Below are 13,906 nucleotides of genomic sequence, written 5' to 3'. Positions count from 1 at the left end.
TCAAACATTTTTTAAAGCTGTTGGCTTGTAAAATATGGTGAGAAATGCTGAGAATGAAGTGCCAGAAGACCTGTGTATAAAGTGTCAAGTATGACTGAATCATTTGCCTACCATTCAAACTCATCCATATTCCCTATAAAAAAAAACAATCATTGCAAAATATTTAAAAGATAATATGAAATAAGATGTTTCACAAGCAACTGAACTAATAAAGCTCAACTTCCTATTAATTTATGTATATATGCTCCTACTGCAACAATCTCAGCTCACCCAAATTTTCTTCCATCTGACCACTCTATTATATTTATCTCTTAATCTCTCAGATCTCCAAAAGCCTCCTCAAAACCCAAGATCCACAGAGTTCCCAGACCTTCCTCCCAGTATCTCAGTCTCATGACACATTCAAAACCACATCAGCTGTTTCTGCACACCTCCCAAACCCAAAATCATTTTCAAGAAGGGTAAGAAGGACAACCCTGAAAACTACTGCATGTCAGGCTCACTTCAGTGCACGGTAAAGCCATGGAAAAGATGACTCTGGGAGGTACTGAAAGCACCCAGAGGACAATGCAGTCATTGGTCACAGCCAGCACAGCTTCCTGAGGGGAAATCCTGCTTGTGGAATCTGAAGTCCTGTGACAGGGTGACTCACCCAGCTGAGCAAGGGGAGCCAGGTGATGGAACCTTTTGGACTTCAGCAGAACTTCTGATAAACTCTCACAGCCTCCTTCTGGACAAAATATCCAGCACAGTGCTGCATAACTGTTACATGATGGCTCTCCTGGACCCAGGACTCAATACTGAGTTTGCATTAAATTGGGAGGAGCTGTCCACTCCCTTGAAGGCAGGGAAAGGTTCTTCCCCCACAGGGTGCTTGGCCCTGGAACAGCTCCCCAGGGAAGTGTCACTGCACCAGGCCTGACAGTTCAAGAAGTGTTTGGACAATGCTCTCAGGCACATGGTGTGACTCTTGGGGGATCCTGCACAGGGCCAGGAGTTGGACTTGTTAATCCTGGTGGATCCCTTCCAACTCAACAAATGATTAGCTATGATTAACTATCTATGGTTAACTCCTGAGCTCTGTTTTATGTGTCTTTAAGATCACTGAGCCTTCTATCATCACCACCTGGGCTTAACAAATCCCATCTGCTGCCTGGCCAGGGTCTGAGCCAAGCAGAACAGGTCATTGCTGAGCAGGCAGCAGCTGGGTAGGTATTTCAGCCTCTCTCTTGGTGCCAGTACAAATGAAGTCTGCATCATCCAGCTACCAAGTTTCATGAAACTTGCAGCAATTTATTATCTATGAACCTCCTCCTGTTCCTTGAAATCAAAGTGCCCATAAGCTTAAAACGTGACTATAGACAGTGGAGTGAGAGAGCAGGACTGTGTGAGCCCTGTCTCATTAGAAGCTGCATCCATAAAACAACAAGAAAATGCCTGCTTAAGTACAGGAACCAGGGTTTCATGAGTAAGGAGTCTTCTCCTCTACACCAAGGTGCATGCTAGATGCTAAGAGGCAGCCATAGTCCATCATGAAGTGAGTTTGACCTCACTGCAAAAAAAGGCAGAAGTTCCATCATCAGGGATTGTAACTTCAGCAGAGGAAGCAACAAGTGAGGTGACCACTATTCCTTGTTCCCAAGCCTTGTAATGGTCTTGAGGACGCCCTTCCTCACCTTCCTCACCAGACTGAGGGGAGGCAGCTGCTGTCTGTGCAGAGATTTCTCCATGACAAAAGAATCTGACTGCTTTAAGGACACTTCAAGCTGCCTATAACCATCAAAAAGGAAAAGAGACCTCTGGTTGTAAGCCAGTGCCTTAGAATGGCAAATTATCCACATTCATCAGTGTTTATTGGCCAAATCCTTCTCCAGCCTGAAGCCACAACTGGCAACAGCTGCAACAAACATACCTTATAAAGTTTTTAGAAGTACAGGATTTATGAGCTCTTTTTAAAATCATTTAAGACAAAAAACCCCAAAACCTCCAAACCAGCAAACTTGGCATAAATCAAAGTGTAGGAGAATGTTCTCTGCTGCCAATGATACCAAGAAAGGCCCAAACTTCAATTTGTATCACAGAGAGAGAATATGTGACAATATAAAAAAAATGGGATCTGCATAGCAATGGAGAGATACCTGCACATTTTCAGAAAAATAAAGAGAATTACTTTCTAAATCTGTTAGCCTTTTATTGTAGGCCAACTGTGTAATGTGTTCACTACTTTCTTATTTTTAATGATGCTCCTCAAAGAGGTAATAGTTGTAGTTATAGAAGATATTTCTGACATAAAGAAATGTCTAAATATGCTGCTTTTAACTAACTTGAGTGAAAAAGCATTTTCAAATGATACTGAACTCACGGCAAAAATATTTTTTCTATTTTGGTAGCACAGTGCAAACTTGTGACTAATTCTCTGGCTGCTGTCATCAATAAATTTTCTTTGGAATCACTCTTTGCTGTCTTTTCATTTCTACTGATTAATTCCTGTTTACAGTTTTTCACCTAAACTTCTCTGCTTTGTTTCTATGGTAGAGAAATAATGCAAAAGAAAAATATAGTAAGGCAAAACCTTCATTCATTCAGACCTAAGCCTTTCTTAAAATTTTATATCTGCCAATTAAAACTGTTCTTTCTCTTCTACATTATTAATGACAATATAACCATCAATTATTTGTTTCATACTGTACTGGTAATTATTCTTAGGTGTTTATGAAATTTCAGTCATTATAATGTACACCTGTCAGCCAAATAGATTTCAGTACACATTAAAACATTTTCTAAATACATGTAACCTGCCATTTGCTCATTATCTAATTCTTGCAACAGGTTCCACTATCTATCAGGCATGACCCTTCAGAGGTTTTGGACCTAAAATATATGCAGGACATATAAAGCTGAATCTGATTCCTCAAGAAATCCCACGATGGCTCCTTGTTACCTTTGCACACTGCATGTGGTTGCAGCCCTCGTTCTTCTGGATGGGGGACTTGCAGTTGGCGCAAGGTTTGGAGTTGGTCAGCAGCCACAGGCAGTTGGCAGCGTCCTCATAGGCCTCACTCACCCCCACCACTTTTTGAGGTGACAGGAGAATATGGAGCATGCAAAAACAGAGAGATTGAAATTGTACTTGTGTAATCTTCTGTGAGAATCAGATTAGGAATGGTGCGTATTTCCCTGTTTCTTGACAAAATATTGAAGTTTCTCACTATACATATTTCTCACATATATTTTATTATTACACTTTCTAGTTTATACATATATAATATCAATACACTTATTATTTCAATGTGTTTCCATACATCTATTATAACACAAATTTATATACAGTACATGTGACAATTACAACATATAAAGGGGCAAATACATATATGAAAGAAACAGGTATAGTTTCAAAAAACAGGGTGTATTTTGCCTCTTTATAAAATTTTCTATGCTTTCCAAAATATTTATAACATACTATGGAAAGGCTCTGAGCTGTGGCAATCAAGTTAATATGTATTCAAATTGCTGTCATCTTTGCTTTCTTTGTAAATGTTGACTAAGAAAATATCTGTCCTGTGTAAACCAAACCTTTATTAGTTTTTTTCAGTAAATGTTACCTGTCAGTAAGCCATTTCCTACAACTCCCTTGCAGTTTCCCCTCAACCTTACCATTATTATCACCTACTGGCTTGATTTAGTTTTAAAGGAATAAAAATCTTCATGGAACACTACTCAATCATGAGAGCAGCCTGGGCTAAAAATCAAAATTGGACAGGACAAATGAAGTTATATTCAGGAATAAATTCACTAGTTAATGAAAAAAAGCTTTAAAAGGAAGGGAAGGTGTTTTGCAAACCCTGACTGAACCAGATGTGTATTTGTGGGCAGGAACGGTGCACAAAGAACAGTCTACCATAGTGCTGCAGTTAAAGTGTAAGCAGCCTCTCATTCAGGAGTATAATTTTCTTCCCCTTTTACCCTATTTTTCAACCAATGTTGAAGCCAGTTTTTATTTCATGCAACTAAAAAAAAATCTGTCTAAAACCAAAAGATCAAAATGGCAGTAAAACACCCATGCCCCCCCTGTTGGCCCTGCATGGCTCTTACGTTCTTCTGGCTTCATTTCAGAAATTTTCTGTAGCCAGTCCTTCCAGGTCTGGCAGTCACAGGGCTCATGTGCTTCACCAAGACATTCCCTGAAAAAGAAGGTGCACACACAATTACTTAGAGATTTAGAATTAAAGTGAAAATTGGTTCAAGTTAAAAGGAAAAAAACTAACCTCCCATCCCAAAAAAAATGGAAAAGAAACATGCCCAGAATTTAATTAAGTCAGGAAACCAAAAGCCAGATAAATAACAGTGGTTTAAAATACACTTAGACTACTTGCTCACAAGATGACCATTATTGATAAAGAATTTAAATGGGACAGGAAAGGAAAGAAGCTTCTTAAAATTACAAACCGCAAACTGGAATAAATCAGCTGGCTTGCAGTTTGTTTTTATACTTGGGTATTATTTTAGTGCCACAAAAGTGCTCGTATAGTTTCTGTAATAAAGGTAGATCAGATTACAGAGTTTATCCAAAAGTAGGTAATTTGCTGTAACAGAAATGTATTTTATGTAGAATTACTTTAATCTGTTCAGTTGCAATAATCAACCTTTAACTAGATTCAAACTTTTAATCTAGAACAAGATCGAAGCCCTTCAACACCAGCACTAAGTATTTATGGATATTTACTCCTTCCACCAGAGCCTCTTAAATGGGGGCTTGAACTTATTTACATGGACACAGTGGAGCAATGAGTCCCTTGAGCTTGTCCTGAAGTTCCTACTAGGATTAAGGATGGCAATCACTACTACACAGTGGCAGCAGATATATGGCTTCCAGATGGTGCTGCAGTGTGGATGTGTCAAAACGCACTCTGGATTTGTAATAGCTCCTTTTTTTCTACAGGAATGGCAGCAAATAGCCTCAGACATCTGCCATATCAAAGCAAATAATTTCAGATGGGCACCAGCTGCATCAGAGCATACACAAGTTTTCTGCAGATCCAGTGGTGAACTGCTCTCTTGCAGTGCAGGTTCAGAAGCTACATCAATATTCTTCTGATTGCCCTTGTCCACATTTTAAGCAGGAATTCAGGAAGAAAGAAAAGGTTATGGGAACAGTTTTGAACTTATTTTATCCTTAGCTAGTCTGCAAACAAAAAAGCTTAAATTCAGCACACATGCATCTCTGGTTTGGATTTAAAATCTTAGCTGGGAAAGATTGTACTAGAATGAACAACTGGTCTGTAATAAGGTGATTTCAGCCTTGGTTCACAGTTAACACCTTTCACATCTGTGGGACAGTAGGACACTTAAATCATTGACTTCAACAGTGCCAACACCCTCTCACAGTATATAGTATTTGTTGCCAGAAAGGACTGAAATTACAAAGATTTACATTGACAAGCTCAGTTTTAAGTTAAAAGCTGATTGATTAGTCAGTCTTTTATGGGGGTGGGAGGAGGGTCATGTGTCTTTGATACTTTCAAATTTGTAGGATTTTTAATGTGTGGATGTGTGGATTTTTAATGAAGTTCAGTCATATCTGTATCTAAACCTTTATATCTGTATCTATCTATATAAGACAGTTACAATAATTGTTCAAAAACAACAAAGGAAGAAGCTCTTTCCTCAGCCCACCCCAAAATAAGCATTTGTATGCTGGGATGTCATTTTACTAGAGTAAGAGCATTGAGCTTACTGTTCATAAAAGTTTTTATCGAAGTTGTATTTTGGATGGACTTCCTGCCAGCAGTGGATGAAAGGAACTCACAGGAGCAGCTGTGGCAATGAACAGCAGGAGCCTCCCCAGCTCAATGCTCAGCAGGAGGATTTATATGAAGGCACAGTACATACTTATTAAAATTGTAGCACATTTCAACACAACAAGTTAAATTCATGGAAGGGCTACAAGAAGAATGTAATTCTGGATTTTTTTTCCCTCTCATGATCATATACTTTGAACCAAAACAGCAAAACACTGTTGCAACTTAAAACTGGCGTCCCAAGTGCATCTGAGGAGTTGCTGCTTCTGCAGAATGAGAGTCTGCCCCCTGCCCTTATCTAGGGGGAAAGGAGTGAGGACTGATGGTACAAAACTAAGGGTGCACTGCCTGCTAAGACTATTTGCCACAAGTGTCTGCTTGCTACAATTCCTTGTGCTTCTGAAACTGCATGAAGGGCGTTCTAACATGTTGAATGGATCTGATAATAAAATGATGTATGATTTGTGTACAGTTTTAATGTATGCTACATTTAAATAATTCAGAATACTCTTTCTGAAAGGGAATAGAATTTTGTATTTGCCACAATTGATTACATTTTGTTGAAGATAATGTTAGTGGTGCATAATGAAAACTGAGTAAATTCTAGGATACTCTGCATTGAAGAGGAACAGTCCTACTCCTACATTAAAAAGAGAAAAAAAATTGCTCAATAGACTCAGAGAATTTTCTTGCTTTTATGAGCAGGAAGGCTATAGCTATATAAAAAAAGTAAGTGATTAACTAGGGCTTGGTTTTCTAATACATAAATTCAGAAGAATCTCATACTAAATGCAGCATCAATTGCTATTACAATGTCTAAGCTGTAGATTACTGGGGTAAAACTTGCAGAACTGACAGAAATATGGGAGAGATGTGCTGATTGAAATACAAAGAGACAAAGCAAGCTCCCTTTAAACACACAGTAATGAGGAAAACTCTTGAACTGAGAACACATTTTTTCACCAGAGGAACACATTCATGCATAGAGTTTTTGTACTGTAAGACTAGTGGGGTGTCCTTAGCAAATGGTTCTGATTTGAGGTACTGCAGGATGCTTTCTTTGCTAGCATCTTTTGCTAGCAGAACTTTCTCACCATTGCTGAAACTTTCCATTCAGTTTTGTGGGGATGAAAAAAAAGGCTTTGGAAAGGCCTTCTTGGACATTTTGTTGCTAACTTGAAGTATTTTTCAAGACCTTAACCATATTTGCTTGTGCAGTATTTCAAAGCATTAATGTAAAAAGAATGTACAGAAATATTATCAGGAAACATAAAAACCCCATTTCTCCTAAAAATTAGTCATTCAGAGGACATTTTCACTCTCAGAGAAAATTCCAGGGAGACAGTACATTCAGTCCACGTAAAGGAAGCAGAAGCTGCCATTGTCTGAAGGTTGATGTCAATGTGACACTGAAGTGGTGTCAGGTTCCTTCAGGTTAATGGAAAAACTGATTCTCTACCATCAGAACTAGGCAGAGAGGATGGTACATGCTTGTGGAATAGCATTAAGTTTTATTGTGTGTTCATTGGTAGAAAACATATTCTGGTTTGTTTCCATGGGATTTGCTTCTTTCTGAGTTTTTTGTCCATTGTAAATAATCTCTTCCCAGGAAGTCATGTTTTTTGACTTTTGTGGTTGTTTCATTAGGCCTGTTTTCTTTTTTTTTTTCCCTTCTTCTTTCATTCATATGGTAAAAGAACTAAATTCAGAAGCATCTTTCATTAAGAATTATGATACTTGGAACTAAGCAGATGATTTAGGATGTCCTTGTATAATGGTTTCAATTGAAAACTGAAAAGAATTGCTGAACTTGTCTGAATGTCTGTACTTTGGTTGATCCTTTTTCATTTTCCTAAAACATAAATATGTCCCACTACAATAGTCATAAATTGTCAGTCTGATAATGTCAAAGAAAAAGATGCCATTTTTTTTTTTACTTTTGTTGATGCTCTTATGTCCTTTTCTAGGAAGTGCTGAGGATCAGCAATCTGAGGGATGTTTTAAAAAATATCTGGCTTTTTGTTCCTTCTTGAGCTTGTATTCATCTTAAAACCCAGGAGAAGATAACAGACAGAAAAAGTGCTGAACCTTAAGTGAAACAGAGGTTGGAGTGCAAACAGAATAGCTATGTGTGAAGGACATGGTCCTTCATGGCCCCATTTCAACTCCAGCTTCTTTGATGTGATTCTAGCAAAATTCAGGAAGAGCTAAACATCACTAGTTTTCTATACTACAATAGAGAATGTGCCATGTTTTGATTTTACAACTATCCAGACACAAAAATCCCTGTTCCAGTATCCCACATTTCCTCTGCTCCCTCAGAACAGAACACTCCATGCTGTTGTTTTGCACCTAATAGAGACAATAATGACTACTGGATTATAAATCTTTGCAGTGCCCCAAACTACTACAATATTTGTGCAGTGCATGGATAGAGGATAGAACAGTCATTTACCATTCCATACTAATTTCTGTTGCACTCTTGGTGCCATGTGGGACTTCTTAATTAATCCCTGGAATAGCAGTGACTGTGAGTTTATTTGGAGGCAGGTAAGGTTCCAGTACTAACCAGCAGAAAAGATGTCCTTTCCCACAATCTACTGCAGGGGCTTTTAGCATAGGGAAGCTAAGAGTATCTGATCCTGTTGAATTTGACCCTTGTCTTGTCAGCCTTACTGCTCTTTCACAGCCAGGTATAGGACACCATTTAATAGCAGGATTATTTTCAACAAAGGCCTGTGGGGAAAAAAAAGAAAAAAAAGAAAACATTTTACTACATAAGATCAGATTTCATCCTTGATATAAAATAATCTGTATTCATAGTCCTCCTTTGAAGGAATAAAGCAAAAAAAAATATAAGGACAGTCTATCTACAAGGATAGACTTTTAAATATAGTTATAGAAAGGTAGTAATTGAATTTCCACTTCTTTTTTAGGAACAACAGTACCTCAGACTTAGACTAAGAAAGAAATTAGTTACATTCCAAACAAATGTTCAATCTCTGCAAGTTAATTCCTTTGTTATGTGGCTTACAGTAAACTACTATATACACACTGGTAATACACTCATTAGCAGAACTGATTCTTTCAGTTGGAAAGAATGAAAACCTTACTGATTAAACAAAAATCCCATGATAAACCAGAAAACAGAACTAGACTAACTCAGTAATTTATTTCCCATCTTTTTTGGTTAATGTAACTTTTGTAAAAACTGTATCGAATGAGGAGAAAAAAGGAACTTCCACTACTTTGCTTCAAACATATTCTGATCAACAGTCACTTAAAATAAAATATGCAAAAGATGAGTCAGATCTGGTAATTTAATTTGCATCTCACTGTGCAATAAAGAGACTTGTTGCAGAGAAAGTACTGCACTGTAAATGAAAAAATATTTCTCTACCTCTGCCCTGCCACCACTGATAAAGTAGCACATTTCTCAAGCCTAGTTCATCACTTCACTAGTATAAAAGAAGAAAGCTGAACTAAAAGATTGCTTTTAAAAACAAATTGCAATGATGACAACAAATACATTAAAAAACCCAGGAAAACCAAATCAAGCTTTTCCCACTCCTCTACCCATATACAGCAATCATATCAAGCATTGCACTAGGAAATTTTTTAAAAGGAAACAGGTGCTATTTCTGAATGCAGTAAAAACAATCTGAAAACTTTTAAAATTTCAAATTGCAAACACAAACAACTCTGACTGATTAAAACCTTCATATCACTTGTTACAAAAATGAGTTTGATCAAATTATTTCAGTAATACTACATTAGGCAATAGACAATGGAAATATGGCATTTCTTTTTAAGGAATACATGAAATGTTCTTTCTTTTTTTCTCAGTGGCACAGGAAATATTGATATTATGCTATATACAAGCCAATACATATTTGCACATATTTGTTTATGAATTTCTACTTGGAAAGTTACAAATATATTGCAGCATTTCATACAGAAGCTTTAAGTTACTTTTTAAAGACGGAATAGAGTTCAAGAGTACAAGAACAGTTTGACAATTTACCTTAATGTCAAATTGAAGGTATCGCTTGTCCATCTCCTTGGAAACCACACTTTCTATGATGTCTACAGGCACAAGCTGGAAACAATCATATGCTGGGCAAAAAATGTTGTGAGCTTCACCCTCCTGAATTTTCAGATTCAAAAACCTGCCAGAATTTTGCCAGTCAGTATTTGTGAATAAAAAGTAAAAGTTAAAAAGCTGTTGAGTACTTTACACTATGTTTACAGGTATTCACAATGATTACTTTTCAAATAGAGAAATAAAAGCATCCTTTTCTGCTTATAAGAGCTACAAATTTGATGAACAGCCTAATTTAAAAAAATAACACTGTCATGGTTCAAATGTGAGCATTATCAGCAATATTTAGCCCTACGTTTGTGATTTCCATCCTTGCCATTTATCACACAGCTCTGTATTGTTTAATTAAATTGAGCACTATTTCTACCTTAAATCAGAAACAGAACATGTAATTGTAATCAATCTAGGAAATAATTAATTTAATATGCAATTATTTTCTACAACTGTCTAATAAAACTAGGCCTGGTTTTGGACACGAATGTCTGAATACAGAACAAGCTCAAAAATCTGCTGAAAGCTGGACTTCAACAGTTGTTGCTTAGTTTCAAAGCTGTAACAGGCTTATTAATCTGACTGCAAGTATGATACCATGCTAACTTTAATCATTTAAAGCACAGGCAGTTATTCCAAGGTAGTCACCTGAGATCCTTTAATAGTTAAGGAGAGATACCTGTCAATTCATCCCATCTTAGATGTGTATCTTAGAGTTGGATAGCTCAGTCCTGGCTATACTCCAAGTGACTTAGGAATGCCTGGCTCAGAAAGCTGAATTCCACCCTCAGTGTCACCACAAACACTTGCCATTGAACTGTGGCCCTGAGCCTGTGGCTCTGAGCTGGCCCCTGTGTCCTGCACAAAGGACACACAGTCCAGCAGCCAAGTTAGAAGCACCACGTCAAAGCAGTAACTGCTACATTCTGCCCAGGATTTGCAAGGCAAGAAAAACACAACTAACAATTTTCCTGCCACTGGAAAGAAATGCCTTTGGAAAGCTCATACGGAAAAGGAAGCTCTCTTCCTTAGCACCAGGCTAAGGTTCATAGGAATGATCTGCAGTAGGATTAGCTGTGCAGAAATGGTGCTGCAACAAGACACTGCAGGGGTAGAGATCAAGTAGTACAATCTCCTGAATGGGGACACAGATGAATACAAAGCACTGCATACAGATATAATTATTGCTGGGAAATAGGATTAATATTTATACTATCATAATTATCCATGTCTGAGTTTTTCACTAGCATGACTACTCTGACCTATGCAGTAACAAGAGCATTAGATTAATAGAACTTCTAAGAGAAATCTACCCCTCAGTTATCACCGTTCAACATAAAGAAATAATTTAAATTGCTTTTCTGATTGGAAATGGATTCACAATGCCTAAGTTTAGTGTGCTAAACTCAGAGATGGAATTAAGCATGTGCTTAATTTAGAAACTGTAAACCCCAATGCTGCCAACACAACACACACACAGAACGAATCAAGAGTAGGCTTATCTATTTACACACAAGCTTAAAACATTTGATTAAGAATTTTGCTTAGTCAGAACCTAAACAAACATTACATAAGCCTAAACCAGTTGGTAACAGTTGTTAGAGTGACAAATAAATGTTCCATAGGTTCAAACCAGCAACTCTTTGAAACCCAAACAGTACTTCAGCATTAGCTGTTTATGGTCTCTGTCCCTTCCCCTTCAACACAGAAGTATGAAAGTTTCTCACAGGATAGAGAAGCACAGATACTCACGCCTCCCAGCAAGCTCTGCAGAAGTCATGTCCACAAGGCATATCCACGGGGTCTTCAAACACAGAAATATTACACATGCAAATGTCACACTGCAGATGACAAAAATGCTTCTGATTAAGAAATACCCTAAAGCTTTTTGTATTGTTAGCAGAATGAGTTATGTTGGAAAATCTCAGCAAAAATTTAAAGCAGTGCTCAGCAGGGGGAAAAAATCAAGCTGTATCCAGAAAAAAAAAAAGTTATTTAAGCTATAGGAATGGGAAAGATTTGGTATCTCTGTTTCTGTAACTCCCTATGCAGAGAGCATATTTTGGGCTGCTTTTTGCAGTGTCCTTGAGCTCAGGAAGTGCTTCACCCTGCAGTGTTGGAATCTCAGAGTTCTAGGTGCAAATGGAGCTGTGTTTTTCATCAGCTTCACACACAGCTACAAATGAGTTTGGAGATGACAGAGGCTACAGGAAATGTTTAGTGTCTCACACAGTCAGGCCTAAATCAAGGTGGAGCAGTTTGAGTGTGCAGCAGCAGCAAATACTTTAAATAATAACCTACATATATATAATTTTTTAAAAGACTTTGAGGTTTTTGATCAAAATGAAGAATAAGTTACACTACAAATACTCCATCATAAGATATAATTGCCGAATTTTACAGAAGTAGGTATTAAAGGAAAAAATAACACTGATTACTGAGACTGTTACTCTGAAAGAGTTAAAGAGTAGGGATGAAAATACTCACTGCTTATGGTTATGTGTGGAAAAAAATACTAATGTTCTTCAAGAAATGCAAAAGAAATGTTTCTTTTCATTGAAACAAAGACACGATGAAAATGTATTTCTTAGGTATCATATACACACAGGACATTTTCAGAAAGTTAGCCTGTGGTATGCCACTTTAAAAGCACTTATATCACAGCCAAAACAAAATCAAACAAAAAAAAAGCCTTTAAAGTGTAAAACTCAGTGAAGATATGTATTGTTTCTTCATTCATTTAATCTTATTGTCTTGCAAAAATTAAATATTTTAAAAGTTGACAATGCATTAAAAAATAATCTCTATTAAAGTTATATGAGCTGTAAATTTTGTTTAAATGTATCTTTAAAGTAAGAAATTTAATGGAGCCCTGAGTTCAAAACATCAAACAAAAACATTTACTAGAACTGTTTATAAAGTAGGATGCAAATGCAAAACATAGAAGGAGCTTTATACCTTGTGGCTTTATTTTATCTATTCCTTTTAGTTTTCATTTTCCTGGCAAAATGAGATTTGATAGTTCAGAGAAGATTCTTAAACAAACAGGAACATTAAACGTGTAACTCTGGACTTGGATGAGACACACTAGATTTATAATGGCAATCATTATCCACATCTGCATTCCTGGCTTATGAACCATCCATGGAAAACAAAGCACACAATGTAAAACTGAGGATATATAATCTCCTGTTCAACATTTTAATTAGGAATTATTCACAGACAGTATTTAACTGCTAATGGAAATTAATGTACAATAACAATATACCTTCTATAGAGCTTCTTTTACAGCATTTTACAATAAAACAAATAAAATATTTCTATGCAGGAATGTGAGATCTTAATTTTTATATGAGATTTAGGGATGATCCATCTGAAAGACTGCATGTAATATTCTAAAAAAAAAATGCTTAGATCATGGAGCAATAGTTTTATAATGCTGCAGCTGTGGATTATTAAAAAGAGAACTCTGTCTTCCCAAAGAGCCACACTGATTTTAATGAAAGGCGCTTTCATATTTCAAATTTGCAATAGCTTTGTAAACTGCTTGAAGCAGCCCACACATAGTAAAAGTAATTATAAGCTTACAGTACACTACTGGGCTGACATTTCAAAATGCAGACAAAGCCAATTTTGTTTTCTAAAGAAAAAATTTTCAAAAGGCAGGGTTCACAGAACTGCGTACATTCAGGGAAATGGATACAATGAAAGTGAACATCTTGATAGGGATGAAATGAGAAGTTCAAAAGAGCCAAATGCACTGATGTGACTGTAGCTGTCTAAAATGAGAGTTTGTGAATGACAGCAAGGTAAAAACAGAATGGTTTGTATTTGCCAGATGCTCAACTGTTTTATCATATAGAATGTTTAAGGTGTCAACTTCCCTGTTCACCACTTTTGGAAAGAGAAACACCTTATACTTTCACAAAGGTAATTTTGGCAGCTCCCCTGTCTACACAGGTGCAGTGTGTTTAGAAATCAGCTGTTTAGCCCTGCTGGTTGAAGATCTATTTAG

General features: G+C 36.9%; 1 protein-coding gene across 5 annotated transcripts in view; it reads right to left on the bottom strand.

Annotated features, from left to right (window-relative positions):
• Positions 1 to 13,906, bottom strand: part of ANKIB1 (ankyrin repeat and IBR domain containing 1) — an 87,975-nt gene that overhangs the window by 12,256 nt on the left and 61,813 nt on the right. For all 5 annotated transcript variants that reach the window (XM_074535948.1, XM_074535970.1, XM_074535965.1 and 2 more), the window contains exons 7-11: positions 11,644 to 11,732; positions 9,823 to 9,967; positions 8,368 to 8,534; positions 4,093 to 4,181; positions 2,942 to 3,072 (exon numbers count right to left, since the gene is read on the bottom strand). In XM_074535948.1, the coding sequence (XP_074392049.1) occupies positions 2,942 to 3,072; positions 4,093 to 4,181; positions 8,368 to 8,534; positions 9,823 to 9,967; positions 11,644 to 11,732 (621 nt within the window). The remainder of the gene's footprint in view (positions 1 to 2,941; positions 3,073 to 4,092; positions 4,182 to 8,367; positions 8,535 to 9,822; positions 9,968 to 11,643; positions 11,733 to 13,906) is intronic.

This window comes from Zonotrichia albicollis, chromosome 1, assembly GCF_047830755.1.
Source record: "Zonotrichia albicollis isolate bZonAlb1 chromosome 1, bZonAlb1.hap1, whole genome shotgun sequence".
NCBI lineage: Eukaryota > Metazoa > Chordata > Aves > Passeriformes > Passerellidae > Zonotrichia > Zonotrichia albicollis.
This window is presented reverse-complemented; position numbering and strand designations above follow the sequence as displayed.